This window comes from Ambystoma mexicanum, chromosome 9, assembly GCF_040938575.1.
Source record: "Ambystoma mexicanum isolate Mex_15411 chromosome 9, UKY_AmexF1_1, whole genome shotgun sequence".
NCBI lineage: Eukaryota > Metazoa > Chordata > Amphibia > Caudata > Ambystomatidae > Ambystoma > Ambystoma mexicanum.
In genome coordinates this window covers 783,864,719-783,891,552 of record NC_090931.1, presented here as the reverse complement: position 1 = coordinate 783,891,552, position 26,834 = coordinate 783,864,719, and the positions used below count along the sequence as shown (strand labels likewise).

At 44.9% G+C, this 26,834-nt stretch overlaps 1 protein-coding gene across 3 annotated transcripts in view; it reads left to right on the top strand.

Annotated features, from left to right (window-relative positions):
• GTF3C3 (general transcription factor IIIC subunit 3) overlaps window positions 1-26,834 on the top strand; it is a 598,047-nt gene that overhangs the window by 204,436 nt on the left and 366,777 nt on the right. For all 3 annotated transcript variants that reach the window (XM_069615720.1, XM_069615721.1, XM_069615722.1), the window contains exons 5-6: window positions 8,381-8,572; window positions 10,550-10,715. In XM_069615720.1, coding sequence (XP_069471821.1) covers window positions 8,381-8,572; window positions 10,550-10,715 — 358 coding nt within the window. The remainder of the gene's footprint in view (window positions 1-8,380; window positions 8,573-10,549; window positions 10,716-26,834) is intronic.

Sequence of the window (26,834 nt, the reverse complement as noted above, 5' to 3'; positions counted from 1 at the left end):
CAGATGGGGCGAAACCAAAGGCCCCGCAGTTAGTCGACGCCTTTGCAAAGCTTAGGGAAGCATATTTGCGGCATCAGACAGTGCCAGACCTCACGACCCCCACTCCCGGGGAAGAAATTCTGATGACTCAGGCTCGGAAGAGCAGCCAGTGGAAGGTGATTACCCTCCCAGGATGAGGAGGAGATAGTAGAGGAGGAAGAGAGCAAGCCCAGCGGAGGCAAAAGAGCCCGCATAGAGAAACACCTCAAGGAGGTAGAAGAGGATGTTCGACCCGGACAGTATCCGAAACCCAAGGTCATCAGACTGGCAACCATCGCAGAGAGTTGCGCAATATATGACCATAAAACTAAGGAAAGCGCTCGACAAAGAAGTCCGCCAGCGCCTGCACGCAGAAGGCCCGAGGCCAGACCTCCCGGGTAAAGTAGCCGAAACTCCAGAGCTGGATCCCAAAATGCTTACATTCGTATCTAAGACCAGCAAGGACCCTCGTAAGAGCATCGACATATCTTGAAAGAGTTGCCAGGAAAAGGTACTGGACCTGGCAGGTCCATTGGCAAAGATCATGGACCTGCCCGAGAGAGCCAGAGACACAGGGGAAGAGGTAGACCCCGACGCCCTGCCGGGCTGGGCACAGAGAGCTGTCTACTAGGCAATGCCAACTGCGCTATCGCCTCAGAATGGAGGAGAGGCTTATTACTAAAGATTGATCCCAAACTCAGTGATCTCGCGTCATGCGAAGCGGGAGAAGCAGCTCAAGGGTTCCTATTCGGAGAAACATTTGGGAAAGAGATGGGCCACTTCATCTGCACCTATACCTCCCTAGAGAAGGCTCGAGCTTGGACTCGTAAGAATTTCCCGAACCAAGTTTTTACCGGGACCGGCCGTTACAGGGGTCGCGCGGCTGCTCAAAACTAAGGAGGAAGACGACCCCCGAATCAAAGAACCCAATACTGGGATAACAGGCAACAGGATTCCTTCTTCCCAGCTAGTGGACGCTTCCCGAGGGGACACAGAGGGAGAGGAACCGGCCGTGGACAAGGATTCACACAAGGTGAGAGTGACACACTACCCTCCAGTAGGGGGGAGAACTGGTATGTTTTGGAAAAATTGGCGCACGCTTTCCAGCGATGCTTGGGTATTGCAGACCGTATTAGGGCTGCACCTAGAATTTATACAGCCGCCCATGCAAGAGCGCAAGCCACACACCAGCAATTAGCGCGCATAGAGCAGAGCCTGCTAGATCAAGAGCTCTTACAGCTCGCACAGAAAACCGCCATAGAGAGATGCTCAAGGGCGCCCAGTTTCATGAGCACCATGTTCCTAGTACAGAGGAAAGAGAAAGTGAGGCCAGTAATAAACCTGATGGAACTGAACGGCTGGATAGTTTACCGGCATTTCAAGATGGTAGGCATACAACAGCTTCGAGACTCCCTCAGAGAGGGAGACTGGCTGACGAGACTGGACCTAAAGGACGCCTACCTGACGGTCCCAGACTAGAGGAATTCAGGACCTTCCTAGCTTTTTGCTGGAGAGGCCAGTTCTGGCAATTCAAGACCATGCCCTTCGGGCTTGCATCAGCTCCATGGGCTTTTACCAAGCTGATGAAGCCAGTGGCCGCAGCGATTCGAGAGAAGGGCATCAGGTTGATTATATACCTAGATGACCTCCTGCTACTGGCCGAGGACCGAGAGGTACTGATATACCAGACAAAATGGGTACGGAACGTGCAACTATCCTTAGGATTTCTAGTCCGTGTGGAGAAGTCGGATACCACTCCAGCACAGAAACTAGACTTCCTGGGATTCATTCTAGACACCAAGAGAGCCCCTCTAGAGCTTCCAGCTCGGAAAATACGAGGCATCAAAAGACAGATAAGAGGATGTCTGCAGAGGCAAGTGATGTCTCTAAGGGCGTTAGCAAGAATTGTGGGGCTACTGGCAGCCTCCATTCAAACCATATTTCCCGGGCCCTTACACTATCGAGTGCTGCAGAGACTAAAGATAAGACACTTGCAGCAGTGCTTGAGGTATCGTCAATTAATACCTTTGGATCAAGAGTCGATAACTGAACTGGAATGGTGGTTGAAGAATATGGACGCCTGGAATGGGCGAGCCATTTTTGGAGACCGACCAGACCTGATCATAGAATCCGACGCAAGCCGATTGGACTGGGGAGCCCGATGCGGGGACCTGCAGACAGGAGGGAAATGGAGCAAAGAGGAACTTGGTCTTCACATAAACTGCCTGGTGCTACTAGCGGGATCCTTCGCGATCAAAGACTTCACGAAAGGGAGGATGAAATCATGCGTACTGCTGAAGATGGACAACATCTCAGCAGTCCGTTATATAAACCACCTGGGAGGCACAAAGTCCAGGATGTTAGCAGATCTAGCGAAGGATTTTTGGCACTTCTGCCTTCAGTCACAGACGTCAGTAAAGGCGGAATACCTCTGGAGAACTGAACGTAGTGGCGGATTGGAACTCGCGATACCTCACAGATTCCAGCGATTGGAATCTGGACCCGATAGTATTTCAGAAGATGAATCAGAAGTGGGGTCCGCTTCGCATAGACCTCTTCGCATCCTGGCTGAATGCACAGACAACCGATTACTTCAGCTGGAGACTAGACCCAGAGGCCCGAGGAACAGATGCATTCCTACAGGAATGGAACGGAGGCCCGCATTACGCATTTCCCCCATTCATGATGCTGAGCAGAGCTCTAGCAAAATGCCGGAGGGAGAGAGCGGAGCTGCTAGTAGTAGCACCACTGTGGAAATCACAACTATGGTTTACGACGCTAATGGAATTAGCAGTAGACCTGCCGAGAGTGCTGCCGGGAGGAGAGCAACTGCTCACGGACCCAGTTGGGTCGTTTCATCCTCTGAGAGTGAGAGGGACACTCCTGCTCATCGCGTGCAGGATATCAGGAGACATTGGGCTTTGCCAGGCATTTCGGCGCAAGCTGCAGAGCTCATTGCTGAATCGTGGACGCCATCCACCAGAAGGAGCTACGACACGGCTTGGAGCAAGTGGGTTAGCTGGTGCAAAAGGAGAGGTGTTCATCCCGTTTCTGCACCTGCAGTGACGATCCTGAATTTCCTTGCGCAATTACTTCAAGACGGAAAGGCGTTCGGCACAGTAGGAGTATACAGGTCAGCAGTATCAGCACGACACCTGCCAATCGAAGGGGTACCGGCAAGTGAACACCCAGCCATAGTGAGATTGATTAGAGGGGCAAAATGTAAGGTTCCCCCAGAGCCTTGCTACCAGACGATGTGGGACGTATCAGCGGTCATTCAGCTCTTAGAAAGTTGGCCAGCAAACAAATATCTGTCAATTAAGCAGCTGTCAGGGAAACTTGCAATACTTCTATGTCTAGTCTCTTGTAAACGCGTATCAGATGTGCAGGCGTTAGAGATAAGTAGAATGTCCTTCGGACCGGAAGGAGTCACCTTCTCGGTAGTAAAGAGAACTAAGACAGGGACTTCCTCAGTGCACTATCCTTATTTTTCGACTAGAGCCAAACTGTGCATAGCAAACTGCATCAAAGAATATGAGAACAGGACAACAGAGCATAGAGCAGCAGGTACCACGCAATTGCTTATGGCGCGTAGAAAGCCTTTTCGGAGGGTAACTACAGCAACCATTGCTAGATGGGTGAAAGAAATTATGCAAGCAGCTAAAATAGATTTGAGAAAGTATGGAGCGCACTGAGTGCAGGGAGCGATGCCATCTAAAGCATTCACAACAGGAGTATCTTTGAGAGACATTATGCTAGCGGCAGACTGGGCTAATGATCACACTTTTAAAGAGTTTTACTTTAAGCCAACAGAAACTCTTGCAGCCGCTGTAGTGGGAAAGCTTTGAGCAAGCATAGTGCTCGCCTCCAGTCTTGCCATAGTATAAATATTACACCTGCTTTCTGCGCAGGGAGTATTAATTCTATTAAAGACATGGAGTCGAGCATCAAATTCCCTCCCATTCATGTATTGAGTATGATAATGTTGGGATGAACTGTTGACATTAACTTATGATGTTATTATCGCAGGTTGGTTGCAATACATGGACGCCACCCTGATTATTTTGCTTTGTATTATTTCCTAAAGAGAAGAGCCAAAGAACAATTGAAAGGCCAGACTAGCAACGGTAGTCCGTTAAAGTCGAGGAGGATCGACGCTCCAGTTTGAAGTGGTTAAAGTCTTTGCTCTTTTGGCAGGACAAAGTGACAGTTCAGAGCATGTAAAAGAGAGGAGGAGCTCAGGGACAGGATGTGGTCATAGCTGAGCAAGGATGGAGATGGACTACAGAGACTATGGGGATTGTAGTTCAGGAAGAAAAAAGTCACTTTGGGACATTTTTACAGTTTTGTATTGGTTTTTGTTGAAACTGCCGAGGAGTAGTAATACAATAAGTTGAAGCATAATGCTCGCCTCATAGTCTTTAATAGAATTAATACTCCCTGCACAGAAAGCAGGGGTAATCTTTATTATAAGGGTAATCGCTTTATCATTTGGCACTGTTGTGCAATGGCCTAGTAAGTCATTCATGGTTCTGCAACCTTTGGCACTTCAGTTATTTTGTACTACAGCTGCCATCAGCCCTAGCCAGCACAGTCAATGGGTATGGATCATGGGAGTTGAAGTCCAAAATATCTGGAGCGCTGTAAATTACAGATCCTGCTTTAGGTGCTTCTTTGATGAAGAAGATAATGGGGTAAAATGGTTAGCATTGAATTTCCAATTTTCTGTGACTAACAGGATTTGCGTCAGTACGAGAGAGAGCATATTCCAGAGCTGGGGTTTCTGAGCAGTGTTTAGTATTCAGGATATACTAAAAATAGATTAACAGAAAGCTTGAAATTAAGTGTAATCACTTGCATTGCTCTTGACAGCTTCCATTTCGTAGCCCATCGTGCTATTATTACATAAGAGGTTCAGCCATATGCAAAACATGTCTTTATACTGACACTTATTTGATCAGTCTAACCTGAACCACAATGTCAGATCCTTTCTGCACGGGACTGCAAGTAACACGGGAGATATCACCAGTGAGCTGCAGCTTGTTTCCCTGATCAAACCAAGCAATCATTGGCAATGCTAGCACTGATTTACTTACGCTTGATCCCTTTCTGTAATGGAGCAGAGAGGCTTAGAAAGGATAAAATGGAAGCTTACTGGAGCATTGGCTGTGGTTATGAATAATTCAACGATTTCCATTCATCACCTCTAAATGCCTACAAGAAGTATATAGGATTCATTTTTATCATATACATGTGTGAGTGTGACCAAGGCTCTTGCAGCTTACTTGGGTTTTCACTGGGAAATTTGTGTCCTCACTGTGGGAAAGAGGGCACAGTTATGGGTATGGTGTTCTGGACTTCCTTTTGTGTGTCATCGATTCCCGCAAATCCCTTCATTTTCAATTCATCCGATCACTGCCAAATTGTTCTCACATCAAGCCTGTAGCAAAATGTAAGATTATTTGGATGTATCTTTAAGTATAACGTGATGAAAGAAATGTTACATGTGTACGTATTAGTCCACATTGTGCACCTATTCTTAAGATATTGAAAAGTGATAACGTGATATCTGCATGTAGCTATGTAATGTTAGTAGCATCAGCCAATCAGATCCTTTGGAATTAATGCCTTATGAATTGATAAGGCTTGGAAACTCAAAATAATCTAAAACTCCATAGCAGCTAGTCCACCAACTTCCCGCTGCTTGATATGTGTGTGATCTCCCCCACTGATGCGAGTACAAAGAACAGAATTGTGTTAGCAGTTACACAACGCTGTGCTTCACTCCGCTCTGCCCTCTTGTCCTCATAAGTTTTAAAAGGGATCCTACTGTAGCTGCACTGCTATCTTATCAGTATATTGTGCCAGAGGCGCAGACCAGACTGTACAAAATGGCAGCTACTACTTTAGTTATCCTTAATGGAGTGGCTACACAATGATGTGATGAGCAAGAGTGTTAGTGTTCAAACCACCACTTCATATTTTTTTATACAAAGAGAATCCTGTATCCAGACACGCACTAGAAACAGAAACAAACTCTCAATTCATAGTCCATCCTCTGTTTCCTACTCCAGTGCCGACTACCTTGTAGTCCACACTTGCACTGTTAGTAAGTGAATGCTTGATCACAAACCCTTTTTGGTACTCCTGGGGCTCCACTACAGTCAATTGCTGGTGTTCTTCAAAGGCACAACTAGCTATACTACCCTATCTTGCAGGCTTTGGCTGGCGATAACAGTGACTTTAACCACGTTAAGGGGCTAGCTTCGCTCTGGTTCAGTAGGCCGTTATTGTCTGAGGAATTCGCCTTGGCCTAAATGAGGATCTTAGTTAATTACTCTACCTCATAATCATAACATGGGCAGTGGTTTAGCAAGAAACAAAGTGAGGTTTATTTTATTAGCAATGGTTAATATCCCACAGGCGGTTGTGTAATTTTGTTTTTGCCCTATTCCCATGAGACCATTATTTCTCTATTGAACAAGTTAAAACCAACAAATGATATGCTATATGCGATTACGACCTGTGTAGCCAAACATTTGCAGCATCCCAGGTGCCATTTCTCAGAGAAGTAGTTAACCTTTCTTTAGCACGAGGTGTAGTCCCCAATGAGCTGAAATTATCTACGGTTTTGCCTCTACTGAAAACACCTATGCTGGACAAGAATGAGCTTCAAAACTACTGTCCTGTGGCTGGCTGTCCATTGCCAGCCAGAATTCTGGAAAAAGTGCTAATTATTCAGCTCCAGGAACATGCAAAAAAATGTATTACTTGACATTCTTCTGTCTGGTTTTTGTCCCATGTAGAACCGAGACCGCTCTGGTGGCGGTATGGGATGACATCCTTAAAGCAGCAGACGATGGAGAGCTAATCTTATTGGTGATGCTGGGCATCTCGGCAGCATTCGATACAGTCAACCATGGGATCCTACTGTCTAAACATGTGTTGGTGGGAGGAGTCTCAGAGCATGCTTTGTGTTAGTTTAAGTCCTTCCTTTCCAATCGGTCTCAGCGAGTCAATCTAACTGGTCACCTTTAGGATACTGTACAACTGAATTGTAACATCCCACAGGGGTCCCCTTTATCGCCCGTTGTATTTAATATTTACTTACAGCCTCTAATCGGTAAATTCAGAAAATAGTAGTTGGGTTTTCACTCCTACGCAGATGATACCCAGATATATGTTAAAGTCAATAAGTCTGCAGAATCACTGTATAAAGTAGTACATTGCTTAGAGAAGAGGTGGGCCAGTGGATGTCTCTCAATTGGCTTCAATTGAATCCAATCAAAACAGAGGTGGTACTGTGGAGCGAACATCAAGTCAACACCAAGGTTCAATCAGTGTTTTATTCTCTCTGGTTACTGTGTTTGGTGCTTCCCTTTGTCCCCCAGAAAGATCCTGCAGTGGGAGCCGTGATCAACTCCAGATTGGATTATGACAATAACCTGCATGCAGGTATTGCAGAGCGACAATTGAGTCGGTTTTAGAGAGCCCTGAACACACCCGTATGACTTATATTCAAAGTCTCAAATCCTGTGTCGATCTCATCCTCTAGGAGATCTCTCTACTGGCTGCCCATCAAACAGAGGATCAATTTTAAGATTCTTTGTCTGGTTTTAAGTGTATACACAATCTTGCACCTCAATATCTTTCTGATAGATTGACTTGCTATGAGCCAATTCACCCTCTATGTTCCTCTGAAAAATTCTTGTTTGATTCCGCCTTTAAAATTTATATATAGGGGCGACAGGCTTTTCCCGGTCCAAGGTCTTAGACTATGGAATTCCCTGCCGTTAGACATTCGAAGCATTTCGGTGCTTCCCCATTTTCATGAAGCACTAAAGACATATTTGTTTAATTGGTTCTTTGTAGAAGAGTCTTTATTTTCTGTAAGCTTTCCAGTTGAGCTCAATGGAATTGAATTTTCTCTTCCGAGTGACATCTGCGCTTAGATGCAGTTTATTATGTCACACAGCGCATTACAAACTCAACAATTCAGCAAGGGATCCTAATTGAAACACACGATCAGGTTGATTTAATTGCTGCTGCTTTGTTGCACTAATTGTAGATTGTTATGCTTGAAAAATGAGGAAAAGGAAAATTAAACCGCATTGTTGTGTTCTGCCTGAAGCAACAGGTTCATTATATGCTCTGTTTATCCCACTCCATGGCAACACATTTAGAATGTGGAATTTTATCAAACTTGAAATGGGAAGAGTCTTATTTATTTCAGTAGTTTGAAACCTGCGCCTATAAATCAGGCTTTCGGCTTGAGAGATGGGCGAATGCTCTGTAGTTTTTTTTCTTTAAATGCTTTTTATGGAATCTTATTACAAATTGTTTTGATTTTTCTTTTTTACAGCTCCGCTTGCTTATGAACCATTCTCTACCCTTGCAATGATCTATGAAGACCAAGGCGACATGGAGAAATCCCTCCAGTTTGAACTGATTGCCGCGCACCTGAATCCTAGTGACACAGAGCAATGGGTCCGTCTCGCAGAAATGTCTTTAGAACAAGACAATATCAAGCAGTCTATTTTCTGCTATTCAAAAGGTACTTTTCTGACATTGGCTTCTTTTCTGTTATTCTGCGATTGGTTCTGTGTTTGCATGTATATAATAAACCTGAACATGTACAGTTGAGATTGTATCATATTTGACTAATTGTGATCGTGAGTGCCGCCCTCAGAGACTCCTGAATGTTTTTCCTTACTGTGACCCAGTTATCTATGGAAACCAAGATTTGAGGTTTTGGTTAATGTGATGTGTGCTATTTAAATTCAAATCCCATCAATGAACTATTGATTTTACTTTGGATGAACTGTTAGACCAGAATTGGTATCTTCATATTCATTGCCATCTTTCTCCTTTATTCCGTTTTGCTGAGTAAATTGGTGCAGAAGACTTGTTATTGCGACTTGCCCAACAAGAGGTTGTTACAGGCCCCCAGTTTAGCACTGTAGAACAATAGTGGATACCACCTTTATTCATGTTTGTTCAGTGAGGTTGTCTTTGCAGCGGTGTGCCGAAGTGTTCCTATAATGCAGGCCTTATCTGGCAATAGGCCTCCAATCAACCTGTAGTGAAATGTGCTTCATGCTTTTCATAGACCAGAGAACTCTGAGGTTGTAAAGATAATTGACTTCAGTTGGTCTCAAACTCTTAATTGTAATTGTAAGTGGTTATTTATATCATGCTTAATACCTACAGGTTTCTAAGCGCGGACCCAGGGTATTGAACCTGTGTTGCTCCGCGTAGTCTTGCTTCCAAGGCGAGCACGTTTCCCCTGAGCTATCCTCCCGAGACTATAATAATATGCCTGTGTGTTGCTTTCCACCGTTATGAGACAGAGTTGCTAATACTATGGCATATATAAATGCTATACCCTTCTAGCACAAGGAAGTCTTGGGGGCTGGAGGGGGAATTGGTGTATGTCCAAAGGAAGAGCTTGAAGCAGGAGAAATATGGACAGATATCCAATACCGCAGTAACAACCTCAAAATGGACGCTAGGGAGCCGAATAGAGAATGCATTGTAGTAGATCTGAGCAGGAAAGGAACGGAAGCAATGAGGTGGGGTTGGCAATGAAGAACAGTATTCTATGGCCATTTGTAATTGTTTTACACAATGAGCTACTTCCTACCTGAATTACTTTTAGTAAGAGGTCTACATTTACACCACTTTTAGATTAAGGGGAGCCGCTCCTTTAGTCAACACTTTCTTAAAAGCCCTTTCAGAGGACGTCAGACATTATTTACCTTTACACGAACAAAAGCGCTGCTTTGCCTCAGAACCATGCAGGTGAAGGAGGCTCTTAACTCCCACACTCCTATGGGCTGCAGCAGCATCCACTGCCTCTGCATGCTAATTGTGGCAAAAAGCAAACCCAATGCTTCCAGAGCTGCCATCTTTTCCTGGCAACAGAGTTTGCGCCCAGCAATTCCCCATATCACTTATGCTGCTCTGCAGCTATGGCCTCCTAGCGTCCGCTCGCCAACGGCTGGATCTGTTACTGAGTCCAAACGCTTCGACCCCTCCCTCCTCCCGTGGGGAAACAAAATACACCACTGAGCTTTTGCATAACAGCACGTTTAATTGATGGTGATGATGAAGTATGTTGACTGCACCAAAGGAAATTGATTAATCAGTACTCCGACCTCAAGATATTCTCTTCTGTGCCACTGTCGCTCATTTGGAACCAAACCGTTTTACCGACAACATACACATTCTCCTGCTACAAAGTTGTGGTTTTACCCTGTTGCAAGAAGAGGGCCAGGGGAGCTGAAAAATGGCAACATGTAACTCTAGGTTAATCTTTACCGAGATTTCTTTTTACATTATTTTGTAATTATTTCTTTAAGAAATTGAGCAGATGCTTTGCTATTTTGTTTTGTATACAGTTATTTACTGTGTTGGCTGTCAGATGTACTCACGGCAGCGATTAACTAGACCAAATACCTGTCCTCTTGTGTGGGGTCCTTGATTAAAACACAATCCTAATGCAAACTTCCCTGGTTTTGTTGTTTCCTAGCACTGAAGTATAACCCTACAAATGTACGATACCTATGGGAGAGGTCAAGCCTATATGAACAGTTGGGAGATCATAAAATGGCAATGGATGGGTACAGGCGTATCTTAAACCTGCTGTCTCCGTCTGATGGCGAACGCTTCATGCAGCTGGCCAGGGACATGGCAAAGTAAGTCATTGGCATAGTTTGATTTTACTGCACACATTTTCAAGTTCCATTTGCATTACATTTTAAAGAAGTATGAAATGACTCCTACATGTGGATTTCATACATCTTAACAGAGATGCAAAGTGGATACATGGAGCTCTGTGTTTATGCTAATACAGTTGAAGTCCATCATTTTCCTAGTTTCTTTTATGACTCTCTTTTTACTCCACTTTGTTTAGGGATTGTATGTGATATATTTCTAAAGGGAGATTTGAAGGGAATTATAGGTTATTTTTTAGGTTTACTACATGAACCTTTGGGAAGGTCAACACGACTAAAGGTAACCTTAATAACTGGACTCTGTTATATATATCATCTTCATCTTCCTGTTTACAAACAAGGGGTTTACACATCTGATTTTGCCGAGCACAATTACAGAGTTCTAAATTGAATCGCTGCAAAAATACAGAAAAACAGTTGTTTGTTTTTGTTAAAAAAAATATTTGGAGGGATGGTCGGCCCCCCCAGGCCTCCTGTTTTTTACCCTTATAACGCCACCTCAACTCGACCCATTTTTACCCCACTATCCTTTATTTAATGTTTGCTGTGTTTTTCGGTATTATGCTCCACTCTGAAATGTACCACTCTAATGTTTTAGATATATTAACTGTATACTGTTTACACTTGGTACTTTGGGTAAGTATGGGAGGGGAGGTCCTAAGGTGACAATATGTCCATAAATGTTAAGGCATTATTAAACCTTCATTCTCAGAAGAGGATGAACACTGCATCTCCTGATGAAGTCACCACATTACCTCGACCGCCTTCTCGTCCCATGTGATCCTCCCCTCTGGTAACACCCCCAGGGTCGGGATCAGGCAGCATCTGCTTTCCCCTGGCTACATGAGAGGAGACTTTAGGCTGGGACTCTGTGATGACTCCCCAGGATTCATCATCACATGAGCCTCAGGTGTTCTAGATGTGATGGGGATTTGCTGCCAGACTCCAACTCTGGGGATGGCGTAGAGTCCTGGTGTGGGACTTTGGGTGTGATTGTCCCTCCCCCTAGATGGTCCTCCTGCCTGACAAAACCTCCTGTCACCTAGCCTCTCTCTGGGTTAAAGGGACTCGGGTGTGCAAGTATGATAGAGGACACTTGGAAGGCCTAGTTCTCTGGGCATGTGTGGGTCTCCACTGTCTACTGGACTGTAACTTTAAGAACCGCGCCTGCCATCTTGGGGCTCCCAGCTCCCTTTTCCACATTAGGTTGCGGGCAAAGGGACTGGCTGGCTGCCTCTGAGATTTCCTGGCCTACCTCAGGTTACGCTAGTTTTTTGGACCGATTTAGGAGAGATTTTCTCCTCTGCCGTGGGACCACTGCACCTCGATTCTCTTGCAAGGGCAGAAGCATCTATGGTTACAATGTGACAAGTCCATGCTTTCTGCATGTCACACGGTGGGGTAGCTAGGGTGATTGTCCCCATGCTATCACCGGGCCAAGATTCACTATGCTTGTGGGGGCACCCGGCCTCCTTTGTTACTATATGTCCACCAATGGGCTCGGGCAGGGGAATTGGTCGCAACACGTAGAAGACTAACATGCATATTTTTTTTGTTTTTGTTTAAAGCACATAACTAGCTCGAGAGTAACGGGGCACTGTACAGGTAAGTTCCATTCCTTGCAGGCTGTAAAGAACAATTCAGCAGGACTCTTAATCTAAGTTAGACATAGCGATCACATTAACCCGCCAGCATTGCATGAAGTGCACTGGCTTCCATATAAGTACTGCCTTCAATTTGAATAGGTATGCTGTTAGGTCAGAAATACATTTTGGTGCCTTTTAGTTCACTTTTAGTCCCCTTGCATTTTTGCTGGCTTGTTTGGTGTCCTGTCCTATTTTTCGTCTTGGGTGAGGCTCAGTCCAAAGCCCGGGTCATTTTAAATGTGCTGATTTGGTAGCCGATGAAGCTACCAGGGCAGGGGCTCGAAGTAGGGGGGATTCTTTGGTTGGTTTTATGGTACGACGTCCTTTTGTCGTGGGATGTTTTTTCGCAGGGTTTTTTTACTGCGTTTTTTGTCTTGCAAAAAACCCATCTAATTTTTTAGAAAATGGGGGGTTTGAGGGAGACCCCCCCCAAAATAATTGTAAAAAAAATGTGATGACTTTTTTCGAAGAAAAAAAAAATCACGGTAAAAAACCCCGCAAAAAAATATCCCGCGATGAAATTACATGGAACTGGTTTAATTTGGTTGCAATGCAGTTTGCTCTTTTATGGTCTTGGTAGCCACTTCCTACTTGGAAAGGATCATAGTGTCAATCTTCTTTTTTTTTTTTAAGCCTTGTGACCATGATATTTTCTATATGATCCTCGTTCATTTCACAGCTGGGATAGCCATTTTGGCTGTTTTGTCTATGGGAGCTCTGAATTGAAGTCACCAACCTGTCCTGAAAGGTCCCCGTTTGACCGTAGGCTCTTCCCCAAGGTACATTAATACCAGAATCCTTAAATGGAATTGCATGCTGAGAGCTGCACTGGAGGCATTGCTAGGAGGCACAGAGTGCCTATGGTATCCAGCTGCTGAGGCAGATTACTGGTCCCAGACATAGTCAAAAAACATATGTCCAGCTCTGTGGGTGGTGTGATGAATGTAATGACGTTCATCACTGCCTCTCTGGGACACACAGTCCCTATAGGGCCAGGGAAAGGCAGCTGCTACCTGATCCTGACCCTGACCCTGGGGGTGGCTGTCTGAGGAAGGATCATATAGGGGGTGGCGGAGGGAGACAACCCTCATGGAATTGAGGTGGACTCACTAGCTGGAACATGTTATCCCCCTTTCCACTCAGGGTATGACACCAACCTCTCAATTTTCTAATCCCATATGGCATACTAACCATCTATAGGTTTTTTTATATTGTGCCACACACCCAAAGGCCTAAGGGAGCTCACAGGACAGAAAACAACAAGGAACGAATAGGAATATTACAGGATTTGAAGGCACCAGGAAATCTAGGAGGTCCGTCTATACCCTCATCAAAAAGAAATGTTGTTAAGCAATATTTTAAATTGCACTATTGAGGGAATTGGTCTAATTTGAAGCGGAGGGGCATTTCAAGAAAGAGGAGCTCGAGCATCAAAACTAGAACCTCCTATTTTCTTTAAGACAACACAAGGTTGGAACAGTAGGTCGTTATTAGAGCGCAAAACACATCTAATTGGTACTTTCTTGATTCAAGAGGAGAGTTGTACACCAATGTTGAGGCCTTCAAACGCAGTCTTTGTTTCACCGGAAGCCCATGCAGTTTCCGACTAGCCACAGACACATGGGATTGACGTCTCATGCCCCAGACTGCGCGAACAGTCCCATTTTGAATGACATGCAGCCTTTTTATGTTCGCGTGGCTGGTTCCCACAAGAACACCATTACAGTAGTCTAATTTCGTATTTATGATAGCAGCAGCAATCTCTTTTAGTTTCAGAGAGATAAGGGCCAATTTGCCACAGCAAATGTATCTTGTAGGAACAAGAAGAGTTTAAGTAAGATACATTTCTTTTTTTATTTATTTATTTATAATTTATATAGCGCAAAAACCACTGACCCTAAGGCTTAAGGGTGCTAACAACAAACAAAACAAATAAGATGTTTCAAAGAGAGAGGTCACGGATAATAAAAGTTATGCCAGAAGGGAGGATCTCAGACGAAGGACAAGGAGATTAATTAAACAGACAGGTCTTAAGTCCTTTCCTAAACACTCTGTTAGAGCTTTCATTTCTAAGTTTAAGTGGAAGTTTATTCCATGCAATGGGAGCCGCAGAACAGAAGGCTCCACTCTTTGCCTGAGATAATCTGCAATTAGGAATGACAAGCTGAGAGAGACCATTAGATCTGAGACTATAGTTACTGGTCTTAGGTTTAAGTTCTTCTTTAAGGTAGTTGGAACCGGAATCTGTCGGGCAGTTGAAGGAGATGGACAAAAGGCGAAAGAGGATGCGTTCCTTAATAGGGAGCCAGTGAAGTTCCCTTCTATATAGAGAGATGTGGTCTGATCTTTTTTTGTCCATGACAACCCTGACCGCATTATTCTGCACTACCTGTAGTCTATTCACTTCGCACTTTGGAAGACCAATGAGAAGACTGCTGCAATAGTCTATCCTAGAGCTAATCAATGCACGGGCCAACGTCTCTCGACTAGTTTGAGAGAGGAAGGGGCGTGCATGAGAAAGTAATTTAATGAAGTATGAGGACGAGGAGACCAAATTACTGACCTGGGCTTTCATACTCAGATTACAGTCCAGGTAAATCCCCAATGTCTTAACCTTTTTCTTGGTCTTTATGATGACACAGTTGTCAATCACAAACTGGGAGTATAAGTCTTCTAATCTGTGAACTTTCGGATCAGTACCCACAAGCAAAAGTTCAGTCTTGTTGGTATTAAGAGCCAGTCCATTAACGCACATCCAACTCTGGATGAGCGAATATATCTGGTTGATTTTAGTTTCATCATCCGAGAAGATGCCCGTAAGAGGAATGGTACACTGGGTATCATCACCGTAATTAGTGAACTCAATGTCATTACTGTCCAAAAAATCAAGAAAGGGAATCGTAAAGATGTTATAGAAAATTGGCGAAAGACAGGCTCCCTGCGGGACTCCCTGCGTCAAGTCCATGGGGTTAGCTTCTGCAATGTTGTTGCTCACTTGCCAAAACTGAGTGGTCTACCAGGTGGAAGGCGGCAGATAAATCAAGCAACATCAGCATACAGGGGCTACCCTGGTCCATATGGCGAAGGAGCCTGGATTTTAAATCCAGCAAAGAAGTCTCAGTACCGTGTTTTTCCCGAAAACCAGATTGTCTCTTATTTAGAATATCATTAGTTCTTAGATGGGAGAGTAGTTGGGTGTACGCAACTCTATTGAGAATTTTCAGTAAAAAAGGTGAATTGGAAATAGGACGATAGTTCAGAGGATCGTCCGGAGAGAGATCAGGTTTTTTTTAGAAGAGGAGTTACCCAAGAGTGTTTAATACAAGAGGGAACAACACTATCTCTGAAAGATGCGTTAACAAACTTGCAGAGAGTAGGGATCAAGGAGGAAGCACAGGCTTTTATTGTAAGTGCCGGACATACGTCATCCTTACAGTTAGATGGTTTAAGGTTATTAATTAATACTGTAAGGTCGGCCTCTGAGATGGGCTTAAATGAGAACAGTTCTTCATTATTTAGCATTTACCAGGGGTCGCCGGAACTTTGGTGCCCCTAGATGATAGAATGGCTTTGGCTTCGGCGATACCTCCATTAATTCTGATGAGTTTAGCGTCCATGTTTCTTAAAGGTTAATTGGGAGTCTATATATACTCGCAATGTTTTTACATATTCAGAAACATGAATAATGTTACCAGAAATCATGAAATGACTGTAATGATGATCACGTCTTTTTAACTTTGGGCCAGTACCAAGAATGAGCAACTGCGTTTCTTTTTTTACATTCAGGGCAAGTGAATTCATTGCCATCCAAGATTGTATAGCAGCATAAACTTCATTAACTCTCTCCAGGTCTTAAGCATAAGATTCAGATAATTCCAGGATGATCAGGGTGACATTCACATAATTAGTGAATTGCACACCCAGATCATCCAGGAGTTTGCATAACCGAACACTGCGGTACGCCACAAATAAGAGATGTTGTTTGAGATTGCGCATACCACTTTCGCCATTCTTGGGCCAAGAAAAGATTTGAACCAACTAACAGTACAGCTGGAGCATCTTTCTGTCCCAACTAATCTGTTTGCCAAGAGATCGTGGTCCACTAAATCAAAGGCGGCAGAGGGGTCAAATAACAGAAGTGCTATTTTGCCTCTGTGAGTGATTTTTTACTAGATTTGATTTCAAATCTAGGAAGGCCGTCTCCATGCATGGTTTTTCCAAAAACCAGATTGTCCGAGAGCACGAATTCCATGTTGTTACACTCAGTCTGATATTGCCAACATGCCACTTTATCGAGAACTTTCAGAAGAAAAGGCACCTCCGTCATGGGCCTATAGTTGACTGGATCTCCAGGATCGAGATTCTCTTTTTTTCAATAAAGGTGAGATCCAGGCTTCTTTAAGGCATTCAGTGACATTGACCTCTGAAAAGGACTGATTTATAAACTTAGTAATCCAAGTTACAAACTATCCCGATGCCGGGAAAGAATCCCCTTTACAACGGGTAGGTTTCATCCCTTGAACTATCTCTAAAGTATTACTGTCTGATACATTCTCGAATGAGAAAAGTGTAAAAGGGGCTGGCATATCTGAGATATCAACTGGGATGAAGGATATATCTCAGTTTCTGTACTCTCCTTGAGTTTAACTTGTTCAAGAATACAGATTTGATTTTGCAATATTTTCTGTGTGAAACCTTCATGGATTGGTTGGCACCAATTGTTATCGATAATAACATGCGATTCAGCCGGTGTCCTTTTTAATTCATGCACAATCGAGAATAATTCCCTTGAATTTGATTTGGCTGTTTTGATCCAGTCATTTAATTTTACTCCTGTAATATAAAATCAGAACATCCAGTCCGGAATCACAACAAGGCTCTTTCATACCCTTGTAGTAAAATGACTGAGATGAAGAAGAGCATTAGAGCAATGCAGACATGCTTTAGTTGTTGGAAGAATCCTATAGGTCCCGGGACATTTACAAACCTCAAGCGTCAAACACTGAGAACTACTACTCCTGATGCTGGTCGGGAAACCGAGAAGTAGCAACTTGGAGCGCTAAGCAAGAAAGCTCATGTAGATGCCCTCACAAGAGGCTCGGAAGCCGTAGCTTTGTTGTGTATATGATATGATGCCTCATTTATAACGAGCCTGTACACAAGTGTTTCTAAGCGCAACAAGACAAGGGTGGGAGACATAGAGAGGATGAAACAAACAATCTTACTAGGCCTTGTGTCATTCAGATCACGCAAGTGCAGGGCGAGGGGGAGAGAAGTGCCAGGGAAAGGGCAACATTGCTCTGAGTAAGTGCAGCCGGGGTAGCCGGCTCTGGAAAGAGCAAGGAGGCAGGGTAGGTGCTTACAGGTCATGGAGGAGCCTGGTGCCCTTTGGGTTCAGAGGATAGCCAGCTGACCAGTCAGCGCAGCAGACCGGTTGGTCAGCAAGGGAGAGAAAGAGAGAAAAGCGAAAAGGAAGGTCTTGAGCTGCTTCTGGAACCTGAGGTGGGCCTGCTCGAATTTGAGAGCTGCAGGGAGGCCATTCCAGAGGGAGGCACCTGCAGAGGGGAGAGATCTACCTCCCATTCTCTCCCTGGAGAAGCGTCTGACCATCAGAGAGATGGAGGTAGCTGAGCGAAGGGCTCGAGAAGGAAGATGTTTAGGAAGAGAAAGTTGGATGTAGTGCAGACTCCAGCCCCAGAAAGCCTTGTGGACAATGCAGAGGGTCTTAACCTTGATCCTTGCAGCCGCAGGAGAGATTTCAGGTCTGGAGAGATACGATCCCTGCGCTTGAGGCCAAGGACAAGTCTCGCAGTCCTGTTCTGGATTAGTTGCAGAGGGCAGAGAGTTGAGGAAGGCAGGTTGAGAAAGGGGCTGTTGCAGTAGACCAGTCTAGAGAGAACATGGTCTCTGGAGATGGTGAGCTTGTGGTGCAAAGTGAGAAAAGGATGAATACCTATGAGGAGGTGCAGCTGGTAGTTGGACTTCTTAGAGAGGTCTGTGATGTGAGGAGAGAAGGAGAGAATGGAGTCAAAGAAGACCTCAAGGTTTTTTGCCTCGCAGGCAGGCACAGGGAGAGGGCCCAAGGAGGGCGACCAGAGTGAAAGAGGGAAAGCGGGAGGAGGATACCGGTCTTGCTGGCATTGAGGCAGAAACCATTGCAGCTGCACCATTCCTTAATCCCTGATACAGTCATGAATGAGCGAGAGAGGAGAAGAGGCAGAGGGGAGCCCGAAGGAGAGCTGAGTGTCTTAGCCCCCTGTAGGTTGTTTGCACTACCTGTTCGTTGAAGGGAGAGGTAGCCTTGACTCATTTCTTTCTTTAAACTCATCTCAAGAAGGCCTTCGTTGGTGCTTCAACCCCCTGGACTGGTGTAAACAACCAGTCCCGACCCCTGCTTGAGGATCTGTGTCTGAGCCTCTGGAAGTATCCCTGGACCAACCGGTGGACTGACCAGCTCTCTCCTGGGCTACCTTGTTGTAGCCGTTGCTGTTCCTAGCAGAGCCTTGGAACTTTGCAAATCTTCACCTTGTGCCACAAGTCGCATGCTTTTGCATTTGCAGCCGTCTCACTTCAAGGGAAGCAGTGCTGGGCCTGCTCCTGTGTTCGCTGCCAGAAGATCTCTGGTCGCCGCCTGACCCTGGTCACTGTCATTGCAGCACTCCTTTTTCAATCTAGTGAGGTGTCCTGTGTGAGTCCACACCATAGAAGTCTTCATGTTTCCTTGTTTGAGTCTTCACTGGAAGCTATGTGAAACCGACTTAACTAAATCCCAATGCTGATAGCGACCTCTGCACACGCACCCTCTGTGCCTTCCTCGACCAGGCTAAGCGCAGACGATTCTGTCCCCAAAGGATTCTGTAATACCTGCAGTGCTCTCTGGAAGAATCGGAGTCAGGGAAGTAAATTAACATACCTGTTTCTGTTGCCTCACCCTCCTAAATAGGGTTACATTTGTTGTAAAGTTCTGGCCCTAAACTCACTTTTGGAACTCTTATTAATCTTAACCATTGGCACTGCTATTCCTATAAGAACTTACCTGAAGAAGTGTATATGCTTTGTAACTGGTGACCTTGCGGCACAAGGCCCCACGCCATCTTAGGGTTGGACTTTTTAGAATCAACACAAACAGCTTCCCTAATTCTTAAAGAGTTCTGCCTATTATCTACGTATCTGACTACTCACGAGTGTTGCACTGGCAATGTATTCATATGCATTTCTATTTCTTCTAATGGTGGATGTGTATATATGTTTCATACGGTGTTGTGTGTACCTGTGGTTTGTATATGCTTAGTGTGCAAACTAAAGGCCTACTAAACAATTGTATTTTGAAATACTTACTGCCTAACTGGAAATTCTGGTGTTGATCTCTGTGGGCTAATTGTAGCTCTAGAACACTCTCATACCCTTCCTGTGACTAAGCCTGACTGCTCTGCTACCTCACTGTGATAGATTTAATTTTGGCTAACCTCTCAGTGTCTCATGTTCACCATTATAGGGTGGCCTCCCAATATCCTCCCACCAAGGCTGATTTTGGGAATCCATCTAACACTTGCATAGGGGGTTCAGTTCCTGTAATGTCCAATTTAATTTCTGTTCAAGTAGATTCGAAGTGTCTTGGGGGAAGAGGGCCCTGACTCACTGGTTGAGATCAGAACAAGTAGGATTGTAGCAGTTACTTTATGAATCTTAACAATATTAGTCAGAGGAGCTCTGTATGGTAACTCTTGCATTGCATGCCTCGGGTAGCTGTCTTAAATGGAATGCTGCAGCGCCTGTTTAGGGGTCAAATTTGGAAATCCCTCAAAAGTCACAGATGCATTGGGTGCAGGCAGGGACCCAAAGAGATTAGATTTCAGCCATCTATTGCAAAATACAGCACATCAGTATCTGAAAGCGATCGCTATCTAGCGCTTCGCAGTGATCATTGGGCTGTTCACTGCCTATGTGCTAGCAGTTCACTTTGAGATGAATGTAAGCTCTGAATTTGGCTCTACTCGCCTGGTGATAATGGTGGAGCAGAGTGTGAGGAGTCAGAAATGAGAGCAGGACCTAAGGAGATCATGTTTTAACAAAAAAAGATGTAGTAAAAGAAAATGGGTTGAAAAAATTCCTCTCTCGCCCTATGCATAGGAGGGGTTTCCCTACCTATGAACTAAAACTAAGGATCTGTCCTTGTCAAGAAGTCGATAACTAACTAAAACTGTCCTTGTGTCAAAACACCCTAACCTGACCATCACACTATAGACAAAACACAAAGGGTGAAGGAAATGTCTCGGACTTGATATTAGCAAAAAGTGTTCAAAATCAAAAGCATCCGAATTGTTTCCAATTTAACTGTTCTCCAAGGTAAAGATCCTTGATTCCAGAGGTTGGTTCCCCTTCTCCTGGATTCTTGATGGGATGGCAAAAAGTGTCCCTTGTAAATAACAGTTCATTTGTTGGACTCCCAAAGTTCTTGTATAAACAATAAGTTGTGTAGTATATCTGTTGTGTTTCTCATAACTTAATAGATCACCTGGTGTACTCACCTGCTGGGAATCTTTATACAGATTTAGTTGCCTGGCATACTCGCCTGGCAGGACTTCTTTTATGGCTTTCTGGATCACTTTGTATAGCCGCCTGCCAGGTATCTTTATTAACTTCAATTGCCTGGTATACTCGCCTGCCAGGACTTCTTTTCCGGTTTTCTGAATCACTTGGTATACTACCCTACCAGGTATCTTTATTCAACTTTACAGTTTTTTGTCTATATCACAACATCTCATATTATGAGGACTGGGTATCATTTCGCTCAGATCAGACTTCTTCCCTACATTGGCATTTCATTTATCTGCACTTGATGGGGAATTTGTTTTTATTCTTTGTCTTGTTTGCAGTCAAACGTTCTTATTATTGGGATTTGCTTTCTATGCGTTGCCTTGTCTGCATTCAAATATTCTTATTATTGGATAACTCATCCCCCACAATGGCATTGCATGTACCTATATTTGTTTGGGGTTTGTTTTTGTACTTTGTCTGGATTGCATTTATATAGGTTTCAGGTATTTTCTACATCAGCAATCTCATATTGTTCCTGTATTTGATAGCGTGTTTTTTCGTATCTTGCTCGGTCCTGCTCTGTTAGGCAGAAACCTGTGCAGTTCCCTCTGGGACCACTGCAAAAGATTTAAGACTACAGGTGTTTGGCAGTAAACCCACTCGGTAGCAGTCTGTACCACACAGATTCACTTGGTAACTGTGGCTGAGCAGTCAGACTTCCTTCAAGAAGAGTTGGGCAGTATACAGAGCATACATAATAGGTACAGAGGCACAGTAGCACAAGCAAACACTGACCAGAGCTGGTGTAAAAGTATATAATTATTTATTTAAAAGACACACTTGTAAATTACACTAGCACAGAAAAGGGTAAGTAAATTCAAAACACAGTCCTAATTACTATATGTACATCCCTAGTTATGTGTTGGACAAGTCTTAGTTAACACCACTTATTTCCAGACAGAGGTGAGCGCTTAACGTTAGATGGCACTCCAACAAGTTGTTTAAAAAGGGAGGGAAAAGGCAGAATTAAGAAAGCAATACGGCAAAACACTTTTCAGAGAACCACAGTAAGTTTTAGAGAAGGCAGTCTATTGAGGAGCAAGGAAGTTCAGTGCCAGGCCCACTTTAGGGAGAGCCAGGCCAAATATGCCCAAGATCACACAATGTCACAAAGTCTCAAAAGTCTTTACAGGTGAGTAGAAAAGTTCTGTTAAGCTTAGAAAAGTTTAGTTAGGGTGTCCCAGGCTAACCCAGGTTCGAGAGCCGAGGGCTAAATCTACCTCATACATTCGGTGGCAAGGGAAGCCGGGCGGAACACAGTACTTTCAAAATGGAAAGGATCCTCCAGCGGTGGCAGTTGTTCCTGGTAGTGGGTGCAAGTCGCGGCGTCGTCCAGAGGAAGAGAAGATCTCGACGTGGAGGAAGGCTGAAGGTCGTTGCACTACCAGGGAAGAAACCAGCCGTGGAGTTCTCCGGTTAAAAGGATGTTACCCCTCTTTCGCGGTAGAGGTAAAAAGTGGTATTCCGGTTGCCGGGGTGCTTGGCACAGGCAAGGCGGCCACGGAATGCTCCAGGGAGGCGAAAAGAAGGCAAAAACTGGTTGTCCCCACCAGTCAAGGGAAGAAGACTCTCCGGACTGGAGATCTCCTGTGTCGTTGGGAAGTGGTGAGACGGTGCCGCAGGGCTCCACCGGTGGTGTCGTCGTGGCAGGTCGGCTCAGCTTCTTCCTCTTCGGCTTCTTAGGTCCTGTGGCAACTTCTGAAGTTCCAGTCCCCAAAGCCCTGCTTTTATGCAGCAAACCCCCATTCACCAGTCCTAGCTGTCACTAAAACATGCTAAGTGGTGAGCCGGGGGGCTCACCACAGGGCCAATCACACAAGAGTGCGACTTGAGTTGCCAAGGCAACTCAGTCCAGGTTGCCTAAATCCCCCTCCCACACATCCTGTAGACCCAGACACAGTGGCACCACTTTGGAGGGCTTCTGTGCAGAAACCCGCCAAAAGTGGAACAAAGGCTCGACTCGGGTTCAGGGTTACTGAAGTGAACCCAGACGCCATTTTGGCGGCGAGTTCTGGCAAAAAAATCCCAACCGGTGAATTAATATTAAATAAATAAACCGGCGGTATCTTTAACATTGCACTAAAAAGTGGTGCATTAAAATCAATGGGAAATCCCATTGGGAAATATTCCCTGGAATATTTCCGTGGTATCCACTGCCATCAGCCAGAAACTCGGCGAGGGGGGACGGGACAGTACCCCCTCGACAGACAGACCCAGGGGCAATCTAATTGCCCCTACCAGTACTTCCACAGTATGATGGTTTGTACTGGTTCTGTTCACAATTTAAGACTAGTAAAGTCAATGGTGACTTTACATGCCCAGGGAGACAGTAGTCAGTCCCAGGGTATGGAGTCTATGTTTGGGGGTCACTATGACACCCCTGTGTTACTGCACTGAGGGTGCTGTGTAACACACATACAAAAACCAATGATAGCCTATGGGGAAAAATACCCCAAAGCCCATAAGCACATTACAAGTCACAGGAATACACTCAAATCATGTCCAAGAGTGAGGGTAAAAGAGTCTCACTCTTGGCAGGAGAAGAAAATAAACCCCAAAAATCCAGCAAAGCTGCTGGGGGACTCAATAGGTTAGGAAATTCAGCCTAAACAGAGAATTCTCCCTAACATGCTCCTGCGAATGGCTCACCGCCAGGATCTCCTACTCGGCTCCCCAGGTCTCCACGGCTTCCCTTGTTCACATGCAGCTTCCCTCTCCTTACTCAGGCGGCTTTCCATCGTTCCTCATTCGTGAGTCTCAGCATGAGGTTTGACGTTCCCTCCTGTACTCTCTTCTGACAGTGCAGTGGCCATTTTTAAATGTCCCGCACATTGAGAGATTGGGAAAACAACTAGCCTGCATGTAGTACATTGAACTCCTTTTATTTCGCACACACTCCCGCATCCTCTTCCTCGTTTCAGTACCTGAGTGGTTATGGGAGTCGATGGATGTCATGTGTCTTTTAGTTCTTAGATGGTTTTTCTCTTTCATAAAAGACACAGTAGAAGCAAAAGGTGTTTTAGATGCGAGTGCCTGACTCAAAAGTGGGGGTCTGACCAGAAGTGTGTAAAGAAAAGATTTCTTGATTTCCTCTACAGTGGGGAATCGGTTGACAATAGGGCCATTAAGGTTTTTGGGAGGGGGGGGTCATAGGGTTTTCCTTGTAGAAAGGGGGGAAATACTGTGCATCATCCAATGAAGTCATGGCATCTCCCCGGTGGTTGTTTCCTCCCATGTGATCCTACCTCATATAACCGCCCCAGGACAGGCAGCTGCTGCCTTCCCCTGGCCACATGGGAAGAGGGTCCGACTGGGGAATCCGTGATGTCTCCACTGGAATCATCACAAGAGTCAGTGCTTGAAATTGTTCAGTGCCTGATCAGGTGAAGCATTTAGTATAGCAGGGTTATATGTGTCTAGAATGTCTTCTGGAGTCTCTCTTGGTGGGCGTACCTTTGTAGAGCCATATAAACTCTAACTCTTTTTTTTTTTTAAACACCTAAATTAGTGTGCTTTGCTTTTATTTCTTATACTGTTCTTGGAGTTTCTCTTGCGCATCTTTCAATGCTCTGGGCTTCCGAGTACCAATCCAGAAAGGAATCCTCACACTGTTGCTTGTGTACGTTTGATCCCCAAGTTTCTATGGTACTTCTTAGGTAAATAATTAGATCCAGATCAAATGTACCTCCCTCTGGGAACTGCTTGGTGGGGTCGCTAATATAAAACAGTATATAGTAAAATTGTGCCATTTACCCAGAAATGTACAAGTCTTTGGTGGCTAATGTGTATATATTAAATGAGCTTGACTTCCCTTGCAGGGGGCGGGGGGAGTGGCACTTGCTTCGATCCAACCAATCCATTCTCACAGGGGAGAATGGCTTACTACAGAAGCATAGGAAAGAGTAGGGCTTCTTACCCAGCTCGGCTCACTTCCGACCCAAACTGTAGCCTACTAACTCCTGGTGGTGGTTTAAGAGCTGTTGCCCTTATTACAGTTTCAGTATGACTTGGCGCCCAGGGAATAAATCTCTCTAGGCTGTTGGGCTTTTGGATTTCTTAAAGTCTTAACAAGCCATTTCAAAATGTCTTAGTTGGCCGGGCCTCTCCCAGCTTGCTGCGGAACCGCAGTTATCGCCCCTCCCTGGGCTCTCTGGTTCTTCCCTACTTGGGCTATTTACTGCTCATCCCGCTCTAAACACAGAGTACTGACTATCTTCCTGCTGTGAGGAACATGAGGGCGTCCTCACTTATTCCCCCCAATATATCCTCCTCCCAGGGGGGGCAGAGAAAGGCTGTCGCTATCGGATCCTGAACCTGGGGGTGGATATGCGAGAGTGAGAATCACCTGGGTGGAGGAGACTTGGGGATTTGGGGATGAGGCACCTTTGGGTGAGACACAGTATCCCCCATTTCCCTTTGCTAATGAGTCTCGTATCCCCCAGGCCTTTGTAGGTTATTAGCAGCCCCTTCCCGATCTTTTACATACATAATTTCCCAGTAAACACCAGTCATGTACTGGGACAAGGAAGAGACACACCAGAGGTATACATCCGCACTTTTTGGATTCTTACTCACACAAACACCACTTGGGTACTGAGATGCGGCCACCATTTACACAGAAGACAGACTGGAAGAAGAAACCTGAGCGGTCTAGTTGTTGGACTCATTATTATGGATCCAGGAACTTTAAAACAGGCTCAGCTGAAAAGCTTGGAGACCCGCACAGAATGCAGCACAGAGAAGAGCGTGAAGAAGAGTTCCAGGGCAGAAGTTGTGGCGGCGAGAAGGCCCCATACCAAGACGCTGGGAGGTATAGAAAGCGTGATCTGATGCACGAGTGAGAGGGGCTCGTTGGCAGTCTGAGGCGGAGGTTTGAAAGGAGTGCAGCATGGAGCGAAAGAACCAGGAGCGTTGAAAAGACTCCAGAACGCTCACAGCTGCTGAACAGCTGGCTGCAGTTTACCGGAGCTCCGAAGTAAGCAGCAGGGAAGTGAGCAACCAGTGGAAGATGCTGCATGCCAGAGGGAACCAGCCTGAGCAGCCAGCGAGTGGAGACGGTTCTCCGGAATGCTGCAGAAAGTGGAAAACCGACCGTGAGAAGGCCGGTGAGTCCGCCTTGGTGATAAGGGGGGCCCCGGACATGGTGGAAGGGTGGTTTAGTTCAAAAGGCATTTAATGAATGAATATAAAAAATAAATATGAAAAAGTAGCACGAGAAGCCGCAAAAGCAAGCATTGTCAAGAGTAGAGAATTGTTGTGCAAAAGAACTATAACAGTAACAAAGTCTGTATGGAAGAGAAGCCTGGCAAAAGGGCACCAGATGTTTTTATCAAGAAACCTGAAAAAGAAAATAGCAGGAAAGTGTATTGGGAATTCTATGTTGGTCTTGCATTTGAAAGCTGCTAAACAATTGAATGGTGACAAAACAAGCAATAATAAAGTTTCAAGGACACTTGAAAGGATACTAAGTCAAGCCCTAATGTGAAGCAGAAACTGTGGCAAGATAGCTATAAATGGATGCAAGTAAGGTGTGTCGTTTGCGTGACCTGTAATGGGTGGACCGTGTGGTCCGACAATTGCGCCTAGACCAAATAAACCCACCTAAGGAAAAGCCACTTTGTGATAGAATGAAGGAAAACCTGTGTGAACTGAAATTGATGAACTTAAACTTTATTAATTGGTGAAAGGTAACCAAACCCGAAGAGCTGGGAAGTATCCCAAGGAAGTGTGTTATTTTGGAGCATTGAATATTCCAAGGAATGATGTTATTTTGGAACATTGTAAGACTTTAACATTTGGGGACGAGAACCCCTCATTTGTAACGTGAACTATTTGA